Genomic DNA, 23,793 nt, shown 5'->3' with positions numbered 1-23,793 from the left:
TTTGAATTTAACTTAAAGACAAGAATTCAACTCAGTTTTAGACACCTAAAAGATTAAAGGCAGAACAAAGGTCCAACTAATCCATAAGAAACAATATTAATAACGAAGAACTGAGCAATTCAGTAATTTCTAATAATTAATACTACTTATGTGGGTTGGCAATAACAGAAGTATTCACAATGGTAATAAAGAGCTCTCCTTTTTCATATTTTAAAGTAGATCTTTAACAGCACTAGTAAATCTGATCATTTAATTTAATAGTAAATATAGTTACGCATGTCAATGTCTGGATATATGATGTAAAACTTCTAAATTAATGGAATTAGGAATTGGAAGGACAAATGTGTGTTTCAGTAAGATCATAAATATAAATTTCTTTTTTTTTTAACAACTCCAGTTGTTTAGACGTAAAGGTAAAATGATCCTAGGAAAGGAATAGGGTGTTACAAATGTTTGGAGAACTTATCAGATATTTAAGAATTGCATTCAATAAAGCACTCCATAAAGTGCACATGATCTTTAAGTACACCCTTTCTAGCTCTTCAATAATTTTTCCAGCAAGTTATCATACAGATGATTTGTGACAAAGCAAGTCATTAACACTAAGCATCTATGACCAAACTGTAAAGAATCTGAAATAACTTTTACTAATATTGGGACAATTTAGTGGTTATTAGCATTTATTCAACTTCAGGGCAACTTGAGATTTTGAATTAAACTTCTACCTGATTTGCAAACAGTAGGCTTTTTGAAATTCTCAGCCTGAACAGTTATGTTCCTTCAAAGATCTTGTGTTTTGACGCACCATTTAACTGAGACGACTTTGTCGAAGAAATAAAGTATTGCTATTTCAGTCAATACAGATGTTGTTTTTTCCTCTTTAGGATTTGTTAGATTATTAATATTGTTTATGGAAACATTCTTGTAACTATGCAAAATTCATAAAGACCAAAACAATTTCTTGCACAATTTAGTGCCAGATATTTTAATTCTGCAGACCACTAGCACCACATCTTCTATTGTTCTTTTCAGTCTGTTTTTATTCTTTTAGGACCACATATTTTTATATCATATTTAGGAGGACTGCCTTTTTGTATTCAAAAGAAGCCCATATATGTTGAGAAAATAATTTATGTGGTATGGTCAGAGGGAAACTTGCCATGAAATAAGGATCCTGAAATGATGCAATGAGGGACTCAAAATTTCTTAAGCTTGCTAGCATGAAGGGATTTTGAAACTGTTTCCACTACAAGCTGCTCCCACTGATACACTGGTATTTTTTCATAATGAGAGAAGATTACCAGCTATAAAAGAACTTCACGCTTTTTCTGCACGTTTTTTTGTACCTCTACCTTGACAGAAGAGCAGTATTTGGAAACATAGGGATACCAGAAAATGCTCCATTTTCATTATCTTTGTAAATGCATTTTTGGTCTTGAAAACTAAGAGGTATCAGCAAGGTGTGTCCTGGATGGACCAAGGAAATTTTCACCCAGGAACAGTCACTATATACGGATCCAGCATTTCTGAAGCTCTTACACATCGAGTTTCACGAATTGTTTTGGAAACATACTGTAATCCTGGCCAAACCGGGGGTTAAATGCAAAGCAAAAGGTGTGTGTTTCACCGTGAGATGTTTGTCCCTGCTCTGCTCACGGCTGCTGTGCCGTCTGGTCCTGTCGGATCGCCAGCCTTGCCGAGAGCCCCAGGTGCTGTTAGCAGGCGGCTACAGTACGGGATTCCCAAGGCTGTTGCTTAGGTGAGCCCAGCAAAGTAGTCCAGCTCAATTTCAGCGAGGAAACAGTTAAGAACTCCGTGTTCCCCCGTGCCCGGGAGGCAGCCTTTGTGTTTAACATTGGCCGGGGCTCCGTTTGGACTGGAGGCTTGTTTTAATTGGGGGAGGGGGCAGAAAGAAAAAAAAAAAAAAAAAAAAAAAAAAAAAAAAAAAAAAAAAGGAGGGGACGATCCGACTTCTTCAGTCTGTCTCTTTCTTTTACTGATTGAGCGGAGGTGGAGATTTTTTCAATCCCACCCAGTCAGGCGCGGGCAGGAGGATGTGGTAGGAGCACCCCGGGAGCAGGCACCGGGGGGAAAGTCGGCGGAGCAGCAGCAGCCGCGGCGTGAGGCGGGGTGAGTGCGGGGACCCCCGGGTGCCTGCGTGGGATTTAGGGGGGTGGGGGCGTGTGAGTGGGTGTGGGGGTGTGAGTGAGTGCGTGTGTGTGAGTGGGGGAGAGCGAGGAGACAGGCACGAGGCAGCTCGGGATAACTATTATGAAATAAAGTTTAACGATACCGAGATCTTGGCCGATGCTCTCCCTCCACGGGCTGCAGAGGAGGTAGGACTCATTTGCCAACCGCGCGTTGGAATTGATCTCTCGGTAACGTTACAAGCGGAGGATGTTTTCTTTTGTGGCAGAGGGAGGGCTACCAGGCAGTTATCCCAGCAGCAAAGAGCGCTCGCTGTGCTGGAGGGGGAACAGGCAAGAGAAATTCGCCTCGTCGGCAGTATTTCTTTCAGCTCTTTCGTGCCCTGCTTAAGTTTATTTGCTCCCGTTTACATCTCGGCTGCCTTTTGGGCAGATTAATCACTATTTAGCTCGTCCTTCAGACTTGGAGCGACTTCATTTCCCGACAGGATCGTCTCTTCTTGTGAAGCTCGGCATGGGAATTTTTCTGGCTTGATACCCCAGGCAAGTTAGGGGTGTTGTTCTCTGCATCTGCGGCCACTTGTGCAGAGCTGTAGGAGCACAGGCACAGCACATGCATGTGGTCCCCAGATGAACACAGCCGCCCCCCATACTCCAGGTATTCAGATTACACGTAAAGGAGAATACTGGATTGCTTTATCACAAAAAAAGTTATCACGGATGCTAGTATGTTACTTACATGAGGCAGTTTCCATGTTACATTCTGTAACAATAAAAATACCTTGAAAATACGCACAGGGGAATGAAGGACTGTCGGGAATCCCTAAGAAAATATCCTTAGAAATTATGATATTAAAATTTTCTAGTTTTATTTCTTGTGGAAAAGTTTCTTCCGGGAGAGGGAAGACATGGTAATTGGCAATTTTGTTTCTAGCTTTGCATGCTGACTGTATGAATGCCATGCTGCCACCATGTTCATATGAGATAGATAGATAGATAGATAGATAGATAGATAGATAGATAGATAGATAGATAGATCAAATTCTCACAAGAAGACATCACTAAATGAGGAGGATACTAACATAATCACCAAAGCATAAGGCTCTGGGTTCTGTTTATAGCTGTATCACATTTACTTGGGCAAGTATGAACTTGGGAAAGTCATTTAAATCATTAGTGATTCAACTTTTCCATTTGTAAATTGGGGAACCGTAGTCTTAATAAATAATAAAAGTATTAATACTTGCCTGAAGAGAGTTACAGTCAAATATGTCTGTTATTTCTGATAGGATCTAGAAACCTAAAGTGAAATCACTTACATCATGCAAACTGTTGCTAACTACCCTGAGATGCCACCGTAACCACCATTTAATAAAGAAGGATTTACTATTTAGTATATTGAACCTTAAAATGGAGTGCATAGGAACACACAGTTGGTCAGATTCTCATCTCAAATACACCAATATAAAAGACTGTAAATGTGGATCCCTGGCCTGGGAGGGATAGCACTCTACATGCCAGGCAGGAATACTCAGGTTCACATTGCGTTTGCTGATGTATATAGGTACACACACACAGTTCTACAAACCACACACAACAGAGGCGGGTAGTAGTAGTAAATATTTATACTGTGGCTGGGTGAAGAAGTCCTATCAGTAAAGGGTCTCCCACATTCTTTCTCTGGTATATTTCTTGCTATAAACTCTGACTTAATAGCCCCATAGGGAATGAAATTAGGATTCTTTTATTTAAAAGGATCCTCCCAAATCCTTCATGTGAGTGCCTAGAAATCAGAAAGTTATAAATACTTTACTTTCTACTCATCTTTTGGCAAGACTGCAGCACTTTGTCTTGTTTTGAAGATATGAGCCATGTAAAAAAAATCCTAAATTAAACTGGCGCTTCAAGGAAATGGACTTGAGTGGCCTCCTTGGTTTCACTGGAGATGTAGTATCTATACTCCCTGTGGCAGGAATACAGCTCAGGTGGTTACACATAGGCAGTCGTACTTACTGGGACAGAATGCTATGATGCTTCTTTTCCTATCTGGAAATGTCATGAGTTGTTGCTTAGAATGCTAAAATAAGTATTTTTTTATCTGTGAAAAAGCTTAATTTTTTCTAATTAACTTCACCGCGGCTAAGTACTGAATATGAGTTGCAATAACATTCAGGAACTAAGTGGCACGTAAAGTTTGAAGGGCTTTTCCTGGCCAGAGATCTACCCTGAGACTATAAAAGTCTTCCTCCTAATATTTAGGGACTTGGGATCTGGCCCAAAATTTGATTTGAAATACATGTATTTTCAGTCTTCATTTAAAATCCGGGTAATTATAAAGTAAGAGAAAAGTAATATAAAGCCACGCTGTTGCAATATATAAAAAATACTCAGAATATTAACAAATTTACTACCTGTTATTATGCATGCAGTGCTGTTACCTACATTTTTAAAAAAAAAAACAAACCAAACCTTTTTCTTTTAGCTAAAATATCATTCAGCAATCTCCAAGGCCTCTCTTTGCTGGTACATTTTTCTTACAAAACTATATTTTAAGACAGACCTCCATCCACCATTATTTTTCCATTCATACACAAATTCTGTCTCAAACTAACAAGGCACTTGTAGAATCTCATTTCCATCAGGTATTAATTACTTAGAGAATTTTTTGTGTTTGCCTTTTGTCAGACAGTTAATGTGGGTAATCTAGATTTCAGAAGAGCATGGTGATTATGAAGAGGTGTTTATATAGATGTGTTGTAGAGATTGTACATTCAAATACCCTTCCTAAGTGAAAAACAGGGTGTGTTAGCCTACCTGTTGTATTGATTCTGTGTTTCTTTGTTTGTTTTTGTTTTTGCTTATTGTTTCTCTCTGCAGGTGAAGAAGTGAGAAGTGTTCCACTGAAACACCGAAAAATCCCTGTCTCGCTGAATTTGCTCTTTTGAGACTCCAGGATGGAAGCCTTGCATTTAAGAGTTTCCTTGCTGCTGCTGGTTCCAGGATTTGTCCTCAGTGACAGCTCTGACAGATATGCTGCCAATCGGAGTGACTTGGGAAACTACCTTTCCACTTTCTCAGGGATTGAATCCAGCATACTCCTCACCACCAAACAGCCCCCGGTGTCCAACCAGACTGTCAAGTGCTCCCAGCAGACGAAGATTGCTGAAACTTTTAAATACATTAACACGGTGGTATCTTGTGCTATTTTCATCGTTGGAATGGTGGGGAATGCAACTCTGCTGAGGATCATTTACCAGAACAAGTGTATGAGGAATGGCCCGAATGCACTGATAGCCAGCCTGGCACTAGGAGACCTTATCTATATTGTCATTGATATTCCTATCATGGTGTACAAGGTAGGATGCAACAACAATACCTTCTAATTGCGGTTTCCTTACAAGTACACTGTCTGTTCTCTATTGTTTGTCTAAGTAGTGCTCTTCTGTCAAGGAATAGCCCACTTAAGAAAAAATACAACTCCTTTTTGTTCTACAACAAAAACCTTGCTCCCAGGCTTCACCTCCATAAAGTAAAAGTGTATCTCCTTTTAAAGATGCTGTGGCTCTTAGCTGTAACCAAAGCTTGGCCTTGGGCATTTCACAGGAACTCTTAATTTGTGTAGCTACTGTAGCTAGCAAAAGAATTTATGAGGGAAGACTTTTTATAAACTTTTCTCCTCCTTGATGAACATACAGCTTTGGACTAGTTTCTACTTTTGGAATACCCTATCCTTTCTTCATGTTTTTACAGAAAATACTCTGAGATCTGCAGGCTTCATGTTATGACTTTGTGGAGAGAGATTTTGTCAGTTAAATTGATCCTTAAGGTTTTAATTTAATATTCATTAATAGCAGACTCTCAAAATTATTCCAGAGTTAGTAAAATCAATTATATTACAGAATATTTTTGAAATATTAAATTTCATCTGGATTTGTCAAAGTATAGAAGGGATCCTCTGCAATTCTTTAATCTGGTATGAAGTTATACTGTCCCAGGTTTTTTTATTTTTCCATTTTAATTAAACAAAGCCATAAAGCAGTGCTTTTTCAGATGCAATATACATTTCCTAATGTAACTTGCATGATTCCAGGACAGGCTTGAATGAACAGAACTTAGCCCTTTTTAAATATGTCTTGCTGATATTAACTTATCTTAGAAAATTGTCAAAGAATTTTGTAAGCTTCTATCTGTACCTTTGTGGACTGTATACAGGTGCATAGCTGGTAAAGTATTATAGTATTTCTTTTCTCAGTAAAAACCTAAGGTGTTTCTGTTAGTAAATAAAACACTAAGTAATACAATGAAAAACCCCCATTCCTCACAGTTTTGGCCCCTAAAAATTCTAGAGACTTACATTTTATTTACATGTGTTTTAAACAAAACATTTTAATGCATCACTTTACAATAATTAGTGTCCTGTGATTTCAAATTGGATTTTACATTTGTAAAGAAACAGTAAATTGAAATGATGTATTTTATAGCTATATAACTATTGACATCATAACTACTGACCTGTATTATAATGCAGGTATTGATAGGATAAGATCATAAAAATTTGAATTCATTAATGGGTTAAATTACATTACAGTTGTACAGAAACATATTATCTACAGTAAAATGCAGTATCTGGTTCTGAGTTTCCAGTACTAGAAATTACAGATAAGTCTCTTACATTTAGCTGGTTTTAATATAATATGAATTTGGAACTAGGATAAAGACTCTTAATAATAATGAACATGATTTAATGCAAATTCCAGTTTCCACTTTTCAGTATTGCACCTGGAAGATCAAATAATCAATTTGTTGATAAGACAGCAGGTATCTGTTGAGTATTTTGGATTAACAAATTGATGAGAAAGATTAGCCTCTGCCTGATTTGAGATTTACCTGTTTTCCAGAGTTGTGTGGGTGCCTGATGGGACATGGGATTGCGGTTCTGCATGTTTTCATTAATTCTAAGTGAACTGGACTCATAGCCTGGACTGCATCTCCCGTGATGCATTACAGTTTCCTCCCTCATAAATTATCCTGATGTCTTTACGGATAATTGGCTAAGGCAGTGTTCTTACTTCTTGTGGTACTTCTGATAAGAAATTTTAAGGAAAACCAGCATGTGTGTTTTTCACAGCTGAGTTTGGGAAAGAACAGGTATTTTTATTACACAATTTTTTTCTGACCTGTCAAGAGCTCTGCAGCTTCTTCACAAACAGTAATAGAAATCTGGAATTAATTTTGCCTTTCAGAATTGCCTTTTGATGGTCTTCTGAAAACTCTTTAGAAGTTTAGTTGAAAGTAACAAACAATATTTTTTGCATTCCCCTTATTAGTTTGCAATACATTTTTTCTATTAATTTCCTGACACATCTTTGGCATTCTATAGGTTCTTTTGCCTTGCTATATTTTATATGATGAGCTGAACTGTGGTCCTGAATATGTCTGTACAAATTAAATTACCTTAGCCTATATGACAATTTATTTCTGTACTGCAGAGAAGTATCTGATAAATAAAGGCTGTGAATGATACTGCAGCCCCTTGACACCAATGTATGTCAATTCCCACATGTTAGAAAGCAGAATTAAAATTACATTTACAAGCATAATTCTACCTTTTAGTACTTCTTTGAGTGCTTGAACCTCCAAACTAAATTGCTTTAAAATTACCGTATACAACCATCTTGTTCTATAAGGTTAGCTGCATGTATTCTGATACAGGGAAGCATTTATAGCATTTACAAGGCAGCTCTAGTACTTCTGATAAGAAATTCTATTATTATTTATAGTTCATATCTCATATAGACCATTCAGTAATATGTCTGCTTACATTTGGAGTTGATTTTAAAGTCTGTTAAATAGCATTCCTGTTTGTATCACTGGGGATCCTAAAATCTGTGGCACCATTTAGCCCCTCTTGTTGAGTGACAGTGCAAAGGGTGGCCACTGGAAATATCACAGTTTGAAAGTAGAAGTGATAGTCTTTTAAGGAAAATAATTAAAATGGTTGTATTTCGTTTTGAAGTTTACATTTTAAAGTATTTTATACATTTAATCCTGAACTTTATTTTAAAGATCCTTTTAGCTTCAGAGTCAGCATCATGTTGAACCATATATTCTTATCATATAAACAAATGGTGTCAAACAGTTAATACCTTATACGTAAGATCTTCATTTTTAGGAGGACAAAACAGCTCTGAAATCAAAATTAGAGTAAACAAGCATTCATCTGCATATTAAAATAATCAACAGTATAGTATTAAGATGGCCACATCGTATAGAACAAAATGTGTAATAGTAATGTAATATAAGAAATAGGTATAATCACTTTCCTGAAACATAAGGTAGCCTTAACTATTTTGAAACTACTTTCAAAAGAGAAATAGGTAATGTTACTGGTATTCAAATCCATTTTATATATCTTTAGAAAGAAGCAACTGTAAGTTTATAGTAATTGAAAATGTAATGTCCCAGGAGAATTGAGGCCATTATTTTGTTATGCATTTACACAATTAACAAAGACATGATGCTGGGAAAAAAAAAAAAAAAAAAAAAAAAAAAAGAAATTATGTAATTCATGTCTGGTAAAGGTACGGCACAGGAGTTTGACACTTTTATCCTTTCTTCATGGTACAGTAGACTCAAAAATTCCCCCTTACTTTCTCCAATTACTGTAATTTATATAGTGGATTCCCCTTAGCAATTTGTTGAATGGGTTGAGATGTGAGTAATATTCAGTAGCCTCCTTTGAAGATATTCTGGATGTATTAAAGCCCCATTATACTTAATTACTGCAAGTATAACCACTTGTAGTATCAAATCAATATTAAAAATTGTAACAAATTGAGTTTTACAGGAAGGGTGCCAGTTATAAATCCAGCCTTAATAGACTGAACTGAGACAATTTCATTTTCAATCACGTTTATAGCACCTGGACCCAAATAGTTTCCTCTGTACCCAAAACATGCCCATCTCAGACATTCAAGATGTCAAAGCCTAAAACCTCCAAATCAGTAAGAATGAATTCTTTGCAGTGAAAAGAAGATTGGGAAATACAAGTTTTATGTTTTATGCTGCTGTAGAGGTAGGGTTAAGGCACAGCTGCTGCATCATCTGCATTACCCATCACTGCCATGGGTATTTGTATCAAATAAATGACATTTGGGTGCAGTGCATGAAAAGTTCTGTAGAGAACTGCTTTCCATAAAGAAACTAAACAGTTTTCTAAGGCTATACATAGGCAGCAGCAGAATATCCATCGCACCACTATGGCCGTGGCTGTGCTAAAGCTCTGGAAAGCCCTTACAGGTGCTGCTGCGGTCACTGGATAAAGGTTAGCAGAGCAACAGCAAGAACAGCAGGTGCTCTCCACAGAAAAAGCTGTCCATAGTTCTTTCCTGAGCTCGTGGAGCTAGAAATACTCTAGGCCAAGGCTCTCACCGTTGGAATGGCAAAATTCAGTTTTAACTATGTTACTGAGAAGTCCTGAGCTGTCTCTTCTTCCATTTTTATGCAATTTAGAGAAAAACAAATGAGTTCTATTCATTGAAAACTGATCTACATAGGATTGACATAAATTATATTGCCTTACATCTTATTATGCTTAACTACTTAAACCATTCATTTATAAAGTAGATGAAGCAAATTAGCCAGCTTTTAACCTGTTTCTTTACATGTGAATAACATTTTCCTAATTATTTCACCGGTATAAAGTGAAACACAGAAAAAAAAAAAAAGAAAAAAAAACAGAAAATAAGCAAGAGTATCCACTGCTCAAACAGCTCAAGAAGATGATGTTTTCTTTAATAAACTAAGCTTTTTTGTTAGTAAATTGATATTCATGCTTACTTTAGTTGCAACAGCATCTAAATCTGAGTGGTCCACCTAGAACATTATGAGTCTAAACATAAAAGGTAGCTGGCAGTAAACAAACATCTTCAGCCAATTTGTCTTCAGTAAAGGAAGACTTAGCTGAAGCATTTCTAGTCATGGACATTTTTCAACATCAAAGCAAATGCATAAGTGTTAGACCAATACCTTCTTAATCACAAATTAAGTGGCTTATCTGATTACCTTTACTGACAGAATTAATATTATACATAAGTGGGGATGATAAATACATCGGGACTGATCCTGTAGGCTAACAGAGCAAGTGACATCCACAGTAGTTAATAGTTTTCTGCCAAAGGAGTATAAGGCCAAGCCCACAGCACACATAAAGTTAACTGTACTTAGAAAAGAAATGACCCTTTCAAAACAAAATTTGTCATATGTGCAGTGTATATTTCTCAATGAAGTACAAACACCAGTAAGAAATTCTGAGACCACCAGCTTAACAACTGCATTCTGGCTTTCACTGAATTCTTATCAGTGATTCCAAGAAGTAGTGAGTTGGTAGCCCAGTGTGATGCAGAAATCCATATAACTTGCTCAGAACATGACCTCTTATTCAGGTGTGTGTCTCCATGTAGTGATCACATGTAAGAGAAATCTAATTAATCACTGAGTCCTGAAGGCAGAAGTTACCCAAAATGGAAGAGGGAAGGGAAGTCAATCAGGACTGTTCTCTCCATTTACAGACTACAGCTTTTGAGCAGAAAGTGTATAATGTGTATAGCAAGGCAGGAGTTAAGGAAGAGATATTCTAGGCCTTGGTTCCAAATCCACTCTGAATTTAACTAATGGTTGTACTTTGGGGAGATGAAATATACGTTCCCTTCAATGCACAAGCAGCTCCTCCCTCATCTTCAGTTTCACATCTTATGCCTGCCTTGCTGTTCTGTGGATTTGTAATACTGCACAGTACCTAGAGACTCTAGGTTTAACAGAATATTTTAGTATGTTCGCTCTTCATTTTCCAATCAGCTGAACTCTACAGATAGCAAGGAACTGTTTTGATTGCACATATGCAGGGTTTACCAGTTCTGCAGTAATTTCTTATCAATCCTGGCACTCTCTTTAGCAACACACAAAAGACAACACAGCTGGAAGAATAACAAAAGCAATATTTTGCCTAGGGATCAAAAAAATTCTTTTCAACAAATCACCATGCACGTAAGCACACCTTGCAGCTCATTTCCCTGAAGAAGAGCAGCACGGCTTGAGAAACAGTCTACCTAAAAGAATGGGAAGTTAGCCAACACCACTGAGCAACAAAAAAGAAACTAATCCTACATTGTAAACAGCAAAAATACCACAGGGGAGATGTCTAGAGTTGTTAGGAATGCTTTACTGCTAAGTAGTTTTTTGTAATAAATATAAACATTTTAACAAGAACGTAAAACTTAGGATTTCTTTTTTTTACCAGTTAGTTGAGACAGAATGTTCTGCTTCAAAACCAGGGCATTTGTTTTCTTACCTTTCAGGATCTCTTGAAGTATAATCTATTTTCTCTTGTAAAAACTATACATTCTCTTCCATAGCTGCCTAAGCAGAAGAAAAAGACTGTAGGCATTAATGAAATGGCATGAGACCCTCTGCTACCTCCACCTTTACTCAGCTGGGTAAAGATGAGCAAAATAGCAGAAAAAGCTGTGGTAGGTCAATTCAGTGGGAAAAATGTCTTTGATGGTTCTCATGCATCCCCACATAATCTTTCTTCCTTCCAGAAAAAAACACAGTCTTTTATCCACCCAAAGTGGAAATAAGACAGTTCTTGGTTGTAGCAAAATTAGGAATGCATTTCCTGCAAAGAACAGTTGAAGAGATGCAGTGTGCCTTTCCTGTGATGGCAATATCATGAATATAAGTAGAAGGTAAAAAACAAGTGATACTAAAGTTAGCAGAAGCCTGAACTATCATGTCACCATGGTATACTCTATATTGGTCTTGTGCCCTGCATTGTAAAGGTTAGCCTTGGTCTTTGCTTTCGTCTAATTTTCCTCTATTCACTGTTCTTCCCAAAGTTGAGGCTTTTCACTCCAGCAGTGGTAAGGGAAGGAACACCTCGGGACAGGCTGTGTTCTCCCTCTTTCCAGCAGAGTGGTAGAGCAGAGCTGAGTTACATACATGGGATGAGCAACATTCTGTGGGTCCCAAGCAAAAAATGGATGAGGATTGTCATGCAATGCAATTCCTTCTTGGATATATAGGTTATAGGAAGAAGAGAGAGGCTTGAGAACAGGCAGTGAATTTTTGTCCTGTGAAGTTTCATGGGGATAGAAGGGTCCCGGTTGAGTCACTGAATCAAAATACCACAATCAGTATACCACAAGCAGAAAACTCAATCTACCCTTCTTCCTAACCAACCAGCCTTACAGATCAGAGACAGGAGGAACACTTCAGTCAAAATCATCACCTTTTGTCACTTAATGCACTCAGCTCAGTGGTACAGACCGTGGACACATTTGTGTTCTGTCAGATTTTGCCTGGTTTCCAATGAAAACACCAGGTACCATATTTGGCCCATGCCTTGAAGCAGACAAGGGCATACATAATTGCAGACCACAACTTAAGACAGAGCTTTATCAAGACAGCTCAATGTCTCCTAGAGGAAACTAGCCTTAAAAAAAAAACAAAAACAAAAACAAAACCAAAACCAAAACCCAAATGTGCTGATCTGACAAAATCAGAGGTATTTCTTGTCTTTCATTCTGGGCTATGTTGCAAGGAAGGGAAATCACCCCAGAATACACTGGGTTTGTAGCTCCTACTCACAGTTTAGACATGCTGGTCACTTACACAACTAGACATTACCTATACAAACAGAAACCTGCCGGTTTGGTCCCTTTCTCCATTACTGCACAAGTTTAACAAAAGTGAAGGAATAAAGAAAGTATTGCTCTTTGTCCTGCTGAAGACAGAGCAGAAAGTCTGACTGCCAGGGTTGTGCCAGAGCCTTTCCATCAGTATCACTGAATACTCAGACGCTGTGAAACTCAGGAGAGTATCCTGCATGGGGGTGACATGAGAGGCAAGCACTATCTGTATGAAGCACAGCTCAGTTTCTGGGAAACAGATCTTGTGTGTCAGCACAACAATGGTCCCAGGTGGATATAGGAAGAGGAAGGTTCTAGAGCACCACAATGAGATCAGAACAGGGAAGGGCAGGTACAAAATCTTTGCTTTCCTCCTCTGTGGTAGAGGGAGGACCTCCTGACATGTAATTGTTGAACCAAAGCAGTTTTGACAGAGCCCCTCAGAATCGGTTCATATCCAGCACCTAACCCAGTCCATCTATTTTGGGCTGAGCTCCAGAGTCATCATCTGCCTGTAAACACACAGTATCAGCCTAGTATTTGATAAACACTGTGGATGTACATGAGCATGTACTGGTGAATACTCATGTGGCTGGATTATAACATTCTCTCATTTAGACTATATATAAATTGCTTGGGATGCACAGTGGGACTTGATGTTTGGTACATCAGCTAGCATAGTAATAGGGGTTAGAAAATAGCAACAGCAGTAGAATAAAATCAACGGAGTGACATTTAAAAATCATTCCAAAGGAATGTTCTCAGCACTGCTGTCTTGTTTGTTTCAAGCTGCAGCGTCAGGGCAGAGGCCATATAAAGCAGCAGAGAAGGGAGGGATGCTCAAGGAAGCTGTGGCTGTCTGGTCACTTTGCTGAGGTTTTTTAAGTCCTACAGTAGAATCTTGAAATCTTGGTTTCTGTTTTCAGTGTAAAAATATTCTGTTGACTACACTCTTTTCTCACTCAGGAATTGCACCACAGTTGAACTGTATGAAATACTTCTAAGTTGCAAACTGCACAAGGGGAAAAGTGCATTTCCTTTGCTGCATGTCTATTTTGAAACCTCAGAGATTTTGTGAGTGGGTTTGCAAAAGCACAATCTGAGCAACTCATAGAGAACTGGGGTATAAATTGGGATAATCAGCCTAATCCCTCCAATCCTTGTACCTTGAGAGAAAATGTAATCTGCTAAAATTTTATACTCATTTTGTTTGGATATTAAAGCATGCAAAAGCACTAGAAGAGCAGAGCCAGCAGTCCCATTTCTTACACTGTACCTAAGTAAATCAGGACTAATTTAATTAAATTCCCCGGTCCATTTTTTTGTACAAAATAAAAGTGTTATTTCTCTCTCAAGTTTCCGTACCCTGCTAGGGCAAAACAGAGGGCAATTGACTTGTTTTGAAGTAAAATTAGTAAAACCAAAGACAGGATCAGATCTGCTGACTAAAAATATCTACAGAAGAAAAAACTGGCGCCTGATCCAAGGGGAAGTAATGAATGCATTGCTGATGTGGAATGATGACGGAGTATACCCACAGAAATTATTGCAAAGTTAATCTTAAAAATCAAATAACTTAATTCTGATCCCAGTGATTTTGATTAAAATCAACTTGAAAAGAATATCTAATGGTTTGGTACTGATGTTACTTAAATTGGTGGAAAAGGGTAAGAAACAAAAGGAATAAAATACTTTTAATCTTAAAAAAGGAGGGCTTCCTGGGGTGCGGGGAAGATGTGTGCATGCTGGAACCATGATAAAGCTTCTCTGTGAGGAGTAATGAGTTAGTGAACCTTTTTCAAGTACATCATTTTTCTTTCTGAAGCTAATATTTGCCTTGTAGTAATAGAATTTCACAGTCACTACAAAGTGCTTGTTCATTTCTATTGCTGGGTATATGTTACAGCCACAGTCAGTGCACATAAATGAACAGGTGGCCATACTTCAGTTGCCTTTTAAAGTGTGATCTATAATGATAAGTCAGTTTTGGGGCTCTTGTTGACACAGGGGATTGACAAAATCTGCAAGGGCCTCTTTTCCCTGGTAGTGCCATTTATAATTTAGCCTTCACCCAGTGGTTCCTGAAAACCACTCTTACCTAAACTCAGACAAGAGTTTAGTCCCAAGAGCTGGGATTCCACATGACTACAACTGGTTGGAGAATTATCATGAATTCAGATCACCCCTTCTTTTTTAATATTTTTTTTTTCCTGCAGCCCTGACATAAACTAAAGCCTCATGGGAGACATCTAGGGAAAAGGCAAACATGCCCTGCAAACATTTGTTACAACATTGCAAATCTATATAGAAAGTAATTCTACGGGAGCTTTCAATGTATTTCATGCAGTCTATAAATACAGATAAAATCAGAGGAACTAATCAACAGCTTGCAGTTATAAACTCATTCCCTTTGTTACGGAAGGTACTGACAGTAGTTAAATCACCAATCCTAGTGATCCTTTCCCTAGCCTTATGGCACAAGGGGCATTTGCTTTCATCAAATCTGATTGTCCTAAACTGGAATACCATTGCAAAGGTGCTCACATATTCTCTGCTGTGATCTTGATGGTACATAAGTTACTCAGCTCTCATTGAAGAAGGCAAGAGTTCTTAATCTGCCAGAAAATACACAGCAACATATAGTAACAGAAGAAGAGAAAATTAAACCACACATAGATGATATTCTAACACTCTCAAGAAATAGTGAGTAGACAGATTTAGATTGATCCTATAGTTTATGGTGAGAAATCTCATTTTAATATTCAGCTGGAGAAAAAAAAAAATCCAGTAAAAATATAATGCCTAACAGATAACCCTTTTCCTATTTAATGAGCAGTCATACACATAAGTTTGCTTCATTGTATTAACGCCCAGTGGACTAAAGACTATGAATTGCTAAAATCTGTCTTGAAATAAAAGTAATCAAACGACAATATGAATATAGTCCTAGAGAGACACAGGCAGCATGTATTACACAGCTTCTTCCAGTGTTTTAGAGGTATTATTTGGGGAAAAAAAAAGCAGAAGTAATTTAGCATTGTGATGAATGGCGAGGGGATGTGAAACAGTCAGACCAGGACTGACTATAAAGAGATGATGAATTTTTACAAATCTGGCATTCAGTGGCAGACATCCTGTACTCTACAGCAAAGTGCTATGAAAAAACAGAAAGGTAACTCCTACCTTAACTGAGATAGACAGATGTGAATTTTAACTCCCCATAGTTAACATTTATATTGTTAAGGTAGTGATTGTTACTGTGTTTCAATTTAACAGTAATTTAAATAGAAATAAAATGTTTGCTTTGAATACTACAGTCCTGAGCTACAGCCAAATTTTGGTTTTCTAATTCTGCAGATAGAATCCACCCAATCTTACTAGATGAGTGTGTTCCAGAACCTAAGCTTCTACTGAAAAAAATGTCTAGTCCTTGTGGTTGCAAAGATAGCTCTCAAAACATGAACTGACTGTCAGTAAAGAAGTCAGCCCAAGTATGAAGATGGTCTGGCAGAACAGGTCTGCAAGAAAGTAAACTCTGAAGACAACAATTCAAATTTCTGTTGATTTAATCGTATTCCAAACAGTATAATCTTTGTTCAGTTTTAACTGTAAAAATGTTAAAAATATATGATTCATAGGTTGTGTTTATCATTGAAGGAATACAGTTAATTATTTCATGCAGAACGTCTTTCCAAATAGATGCTTTTCTGTCGCCTTGTAGTACAGCCCAGATGTATGTTTGATGCTAGTCCTTTAAAACATAATATGGAACAAGCTATGTATGTACAGTATTTTCTCCACACACTTAAGAATCTGGCAATGAATAGTGCTACATTTACAATGACAAGAATCTGGTTGCGTGCAGCATGAGGATTTGGCTCTGAGGTATTTCGTTACAAACTGTGAGTTATGCTTTGACTGCTCGGTTCCGAGACATGGTAATTGCAACCATGTATGACAGAGTTGAGTTAGATTTCCATTATTCAGTACTGGTGGCTGAAGCACAATAATAAAAAAAAACTTTTTAATGATGAAAGTTACTGTTACAACAGCACAAGGTCAACACATAAGTTTAAAATTTCACCCTCTGCTTTAGTAGCAGTTACTTCCCAGATTCACTCAGTACTAAGGATATGCTTGAGGTATGGAGAATTCAAGGTTATGGTGGTTGGGTCTAAGACAAGAAATAATTACAATTGTTACATACTTGCTAAACTGCTGTTTAAACATTCTGATTATTTTATATCTTCTCTTTAGCTCCTTGCTCAGAAATGGCCTTTTGGAGATTCTGAATTTGGACAGTTTCTTTGCAAATTCCTTCCCTTTATACAGAAGGCATCGGTGGGGATCACAGTCCTTAATCTCTGTGCCCTTAGTGTGGACAGGTACAGTATGTTCTACTCTTTTGACAGACACTGTTCTTGCCCTTGCAGTTTTGCTAAAACTGGGAGCATTCAGTATGGTCTTCTTAGCAGGCAGACTACAGTACAGTATAGATGTAACTTAAATTCTGTTTTTTGATATCCTGGCTATAACAAAGCACCACATCTGTGGCTCAACGTATAATATGAAGCCATTGGACTAATTAACTTCACAGGTTTTTTAAAGGTATTTAAAAGCTCTAGTAAAGCATTATTTCAATTTCCTTTACCTGACAAAAATTTATTGGGATTTGACTCAGTATTCAGACTTCTTCCTTTTATATGACTTCATATTTGTTTTGTATTTGAACAGGATCATAATCATTAGTCTTAAAAATACCTTTTTCAACTCACTGCCTATGGACTATAATTACAGTGTTTATTTTGACAACTTGTAAAACTAATTGAGTTTTATTGAAAAACACATTGGAAACTTGCTTTGATACTCTGACATTGATAGTTTGAAAATTAATGCCTCTGCTAAAACTGCTCAGGAAGATACATAATTTTTTTGTCAGAACAACAGCTAAGATGCTTTTGAACATTATCCTTTTATGCTTTTTTTCTTCACATATATAAGGCAATAGCAGATGAAAATTTCACTTCTGAAAAAGTTGGTTTTACTGGTCTTGAGTTTACTTGATCATGTTCTAGTCCAAAATATCAGTAATTCTGATACAGAAAATATTGGTAAATAAAATACACTATGTGTATTAGTACAGCAATGCAAAGGTAAAAGAAACTTTGAAATTAATCTTGGTTTAGCTTTACATAAAAATTTGATGTACAAGGTTTGCAACAGATGACTAACTTGGTAGTATCGATACCTGAAATACAGTTCCTTATTGCATTTGTAACTCATTAGCTGAAGCCAGAAACAAAAAAATGTAACACAGGCAACTGTTCTATTTCCACTTTTGAGTCCGAGATCTATGAAAAGAATTCTATTTCTCAATCAATATCTGCCCAGCAAAAAATACAGTCCCATGGACTACTCTAAGGAATAAATCATAGATCAAGCACATATGACACAGAGAGTTTGTGAGATAAGTTCTGACCATGCAGTTTCACTAGATTTAGTCTTACTGTTATATACATATTCATAAACTGGAATTAACTCAGATGAAGCTACCTCTTTATATAAGCATATATTTTTTTTTTACAAGCACTGACTTGATAATACTCACAACAACCAAATGCTGTTTCCATTTGAGTATAAAGTCTTGTATGGGATCAGACTCAGACTATTTAATTTCCTCCCCAGTTTACATGCTTTGCCAAGGACATATTCTTTATTATCTGGTGCTGCTCTACTAAATGGTTGCAGAGAATGTGTATTAGAAAACAGATGTATACAGCCAGATTCTGATATTGGCTAACATGAAGGGAATCTAGGTTTAATCACCATGAAATCAGGATCTAAGATCACCTTCAACAAGTTAGGTCAGGCACTGGAAGTGGCAGTCACATTAATACAAAATTCCACATCAGCTAATGTTTGCCTTTTAGTATGCAAAGTAAGTAAATATAGAATTGTGTGCTGGACTACAGGCGAGTTATTTTTTTTTCTTAAAAAAGTTCCTAAAAACTATCTCATTCATAGTTATTTTGAGTGACTATATATGGAATTGCATTTTATGAGATAGAAAAAGATAGAGTCAATTGGTATAATGAATTCAGAGCTCCACATCTTTGATAATTGTTGACTCTTTGTCCTTCTTGCAGACTAGGGCCTTAATTTAGAACAAGATTTTTTTTGTTCCTACAAAGACTGTTCTCTGTGCTAACTATATTCTATTGTGAAACTGCACACATTACTACTGCCCCTCCACAAAGTGCCTTGCACTGACAGCATATTAAGTTTTAACTGTGCATGCCCAAGAGAAAACAATGTTCACTCACACGTGGAGAGGGTTTTAAGAGGCTGACAGAGAACACCAAATCAGCCATTCACCCTTCAGAGGAAGCTCACATTTGTTCCAGATGCCTCTTAGGCATTTTTAAACTCTACATCATGATGGTGACGATAGTCTGACTCTTTTTCTAAACAGTGCCTGACTGTGACTAAGAGGAAGGGGTTTTCCCTTACTGAGTTTTTACTCTTGCTTATGTCTCAGGCATAATGATTTTGATGAAGAAATTACTTTAAGAAGAGTGAAGATATGGATCTCATTTAATATGTATACACCCTCTTCTTGGCTCCTTTGCATAACAAATTGCATAGAACAGTAATCTCAGGGTAGGTACTTTCATCTGGCCCAGCATCCAGTAAGTGTCTCAGATAAGTCAAGATTTTACCACTAAAACCAAACTCCAGCAGCTTTATTGTATTAAGAGCTTTTCAATCAACACATTGCTGGTTATCTTTAAAATGAAGAACGGCTGTGATCTCTCATAATGAAGAGGAATAGATGAATATCAGCAACAGTAGTGCCATTTAGGAACTGTTCTGACACTAATCTTGACAGTGACTGCTTCTTACATCTTTGATCAAGTCTCTTATCTTTTCTGTATTGTTTTTCCCTCTTATGAAGTGCTGATGATACTTGCAGAACAGGATTATGTTATACTAGTGGACCATTTGAACAAAAAATTTTCTAATGCAGTCAAAAGGAACATGGAAACCAAAACACCTACTCTGTACAGCAGACATAGGGGACTGACAGTCCACAGACAAGCTATAGCCCATGATTTAATTTTCACATACTCCTTGATTTCATTTCATAAGGCCCACAATACATGTTCTTTTTAAATTCTCATTAGATACCACTATGGGAAAATTAATCCAAATTGTTCCAAAAAACTAATCTGGGCCACAGCAAAAACCACCACCATGCTGCATTAATGACACCAATACTGAAAGGCTAACTAGAGTTCTAGGATTATTCTTTACCAAAGAATGATGAAATCATGGAGAGGGTGTAGAAAAGCATCGGTAATGATTCGGTGGCCTTACAGATCTCAATTTGTTGCTTATCAAAAACTGTACTTAAGAAGCCACATAAGTATAATATCTAAGTACTGAAATACAGATGGTGCATCAGATATCCATGGGGTCTTTAGCTTAGCAAAGAAAGATATAGTAAGAACCTACAGAACAAGTTTTCAGCCAGCCAAATTCCAAATGAGAATAAGCTACACATTTTTAACAATGAGGGTGAATAACTACAAGAAGAAACCAGCAGGGAAAGCAAAGGTGTCCTACTCCTAATGTTCTCAGATTAAGACAGGATATCCTTCTGAAAGAAATGCTTTAAGTTGTTATAACTAGATAGGAGTGCAAAATATTTAATTGTATGTATGTATACTTCATGATTTAATGATCCCTTGTCCTTAAATACTGCCCATCTCTAAATATAAGTAGCAGGAAGGACTGCAGAGTCCATGAAAAGCAAGTTGGAATAAATAGATAAGAACTGGAGAAGAGTGATGAGAAGAAAACAGAGGAGAGATAGCAACTGAAGGGCCCAATATACTGAAGTTGACAGCAGATGCATGAGCAGTAGAAAATGAAACAGGGGAGAGAGAAGAGGAGCCACAACATTAAACAGAGAAAAAGAAATGACCCAGAAAAGAACTGGGTATTTTAGACAAGGTTGGAGACAAGGGAAACAAACAGAAAACAGAAAAGTAAGACAAAGCACACGCACATAGATTTTGCGTTGGGGAATTAAATGTAATGCATCAAGCATGTATTTTATGTCAGTTCCCTGGCAGATATCCTATATTCTCTAAGTATGAGGGAAATACACTCTGCAGTATTTTCCCACTCGTAATTATGGGAGGTTTGTGGCTAGACAAAGATCCTATATATTACATAACACACAGAACAACCACTTGAAAAATTATGCTACCACTATTTCTCGAATCACTCTTACAGCAGTGAGTAAAGAGACCAAGTAATTGCAGGCTAATATGCATTCAGCAAATTCTGATTTAATTACTGAGCTTCTTATGTTTTAGCTGAAACCATTCATAAAATTCTTCAGCCAACATTTCCTTACCTGATAGTTATTTGAATTGTGAACTGAAAAAAAAAAATTGCTAATAAAATACATACAGGACCTAAATCCTTACTGCTGTGCACACTGATCTTCTCACGTGCAAAACAGATGTAATTCAAACAAAACAGGTACAAAAATGCAAGAAAGGGAAGAATTGAATTCACAGTTTACAATCCATTTGTTGTCACTTACATAGTTACCCGCATGACACAACATAAACTTTACATTTCTTACTTGAAAAACAGGTACAGTCTACAGGCCCATGTTTGCTAAGAACATCATTCAGTCAAGGATGAGGTAGTGTCATGTACCTTGTGCAGCTGATGGGACCAACTGTAAAATTACCAGTTAGTAGAAAGTAAACTTCAGATTGATTGTTAAATTTCCACGTTTCACAAATATTTGAGTATTTGTGTGAAATGTTATGTTTTTATGGATATTCCATTTAGTCATTAAAGCCAAAATTTTCTATTTGGTAAAATGAAATACAAGAGGATCACAACATATTTAAAATACATTTTTAATTTTAATTTGAATAAATATGTATGAGGAGATATGATGCTGAATGTTACTTTTTCAGTTATCTCAGTATAGTTTGTTTCGACACTCAGAATTCTAGTCTCATAGATGTCCTGCCCATGAGTGAACCATTGCCTTCATCCTTTCTGATAATCTTTGAAAATAAGGATACTTTTACAAAATGTTTTTATTTTCAATCTGCAAGTTCAAAATGTAATTTGCCTTAGTATGTTCAAAATCTTTATACATACATTTCTGCTAAAATGATGTCCTGAGAACCTGTCTGTAGTATAATGACTATGCTGTGTATGATATTGCTATAGATATCAAAGCAAAAGTTTCTAGTCTGTTTACTGCAAGAATGATGGCATACAAGACTCTGACACTTTCTGGTGATGTTCTGCAAAAATGCTTTCTGCGTTTTTTGTGAGGGTCTTTACAGACTGATCTTGAATAAATTCATACATCTTCCTTCCTCTAACATCAAGGTTACAGGGGATTTAATTCACAAGTCTTCCATCCTGTTAATAAGCACACTTCCAAACAAAAAAAGGGGGGGTGATGCACGATATCAGAAGAAATACTGAGTGTGTGAATCCCAAATTTGTGACTTGGTAGAGGAAGGGTGAGGATGCCTTTTAATAACTGTAAATTTTAATGACCTCTGTAGCCTAGGTGCTATGCCCCTTAACTAATGTTTTTTTTTTTTTTCCTTTGGAAGCTCTTCATTCCTTCCATCTCAGAAATTCAAAATCCAGTACTTCCCAGCACACTCAAAGCATCCTACCCAAGAGTTCTCAACTATTCTTTTCTTTAAACCTTTGTTATCCATGAGCCTTCAAGCCCATGCCAAAATTCTGTGTTCCTTCCGATCACCTCTCTACCATCCCACCCTAATCCTTCCCTAAACTAATTCTCCAGCCTAAAGCTTTCTGATCTAAATTCCCCTGTTCTTTCCTTCCCTTGCCAAAGCCCACCTATCCCTGCAACTCAGATCCTACATATACTTACAAAATGTACCCTCCTGGTCTGTTGAGGGCACCTCTTTTCCCCATACCTTTCACCTTCCTTGTGCCTGCTGGTATGCCCTTTTGTACTCCAGTTAGCTGCTGTCAGCTAAAATCACCACCCCCTTTGATTTTCTCAGAAAAGCTTAACCTTGGCTCGTGCCTTGGAAAGGTATTAAGAATAGAGGTGACAGCTGCACATACCCAAGTGTATCTGCCTGGACTCAGGGGGGCAGAAAATGAGGGCATATTCAAGGAAGAAAAGAATACTTGCCATAGTCAGGACAGTAAAATGACACAACTCCTTACAATGTATAATCTGCTTCAGTGACTCCTTATTCTGACATTTTTCAAAGCAGATGAACAACCTTTCTTGACTTGTTTTCTCCTCAGCTAAAGATGATCGTTTCATCAGTGTATGCTATGATATATCCATGTAGCAACGTAATTCCAATTGGGAAGGTGCTATTATTTTGGGGAAGTAAAGTAAGCAGTTTAGAAACTGTTACATCATCAATGACAGAAAGCTCTTCAACATGCATTTGAGATTATGAAAAGATCAAAAATAATATTTGTTCTTTCCACAATTTTTACATAGCACTGTCTTTGCTAAATTGTTGGAAATGCTAAGGAAGTACTTTACTGCAGTTATTGCTAGACAACAGTTGAGTCTGCTACTGAAAATTTTATTGTATTGTATTGTATTGTATTGTATTGTATTGTATTGTATGCCTATCAGTCTTCTCCAAATAATTTTGAACTTTTCGACCAGAGCTGACAGAGAGGTTGAGGTCTCAGAGCTAATAAATTTCTACAAGTTCCTTGAAAACTGGCAGACAAGTAGAGGAGAATGATCCTCTCAGTCCCCTGACTGGGGGAAAGGCTGCAGCCTGGTAACAAGAATCCCTCAGCATTGGAGGGACAGAGAAGGTAAAGAGAGGAAGAGGAAAACGGAGAAATGCATGGGCTGTATTTGAAACTTGTTTAAGATTTCACACCTTTTACCA

The 23,793-nt window shown here is 37.1% G+C and overlaps 1 protein-coding gene across 2 annotated transcripts in view; it reads left to right on the top strand.

Annotated features, from left to right (window-relative positions):
* The first annotated feature begins 1,977 nt into the window (after positions 1-1,977).
* Positions 1,978-23,793, top strand: part of EDNRA (endothelin receptor type A) — a 33,399-nt gene continuing 11,583 nt past the window's right edge. Inside the window, exons 1-3 of one of the 2 annotated variants that reach the window (XM_032989938.2) lie at positions 1,978-2,130; positions 5,025-5,503; positions 17,093-17,220. In XM_032989938.2, coding sequence (XP_032845829.1) covers positions 5,102-5,503; positions 17,093-17,220 — 530 coding nt within the window. In that variant the 5' untranslated portion in view covers positions 1,978-2,130; positions 5,025-5,101. Of the gene's footprint in view, positions 2,131-2,270; positions 2,337-5,024; positions 5,504-17,092; positions 17,221-23,793 lie in introns of those variants that run through there. The other variant, XM_032989946.2, reaches the window with a different exon arrangement.

Source organism: Tyto alba, unplaced genomic scaffold (assembly GCF_018691265.1).
Source record: "Tyto alba isolate M040663 unplaced genomic scaffold, T.alba_DEE_v4.0 Super-Scaffold_23, whole genome shotgun sequence".
Taxonomy (NCBI): Eukaryota; Metazoa; Chordata; class Aves; order Strigiformes; family Tytonidae; genus Tyto; species Tyto alba.
Note: the sequence above shows the minus strand (reverse complement) of the source record. Positions and strands in the feature narration are given on the sequence as shown.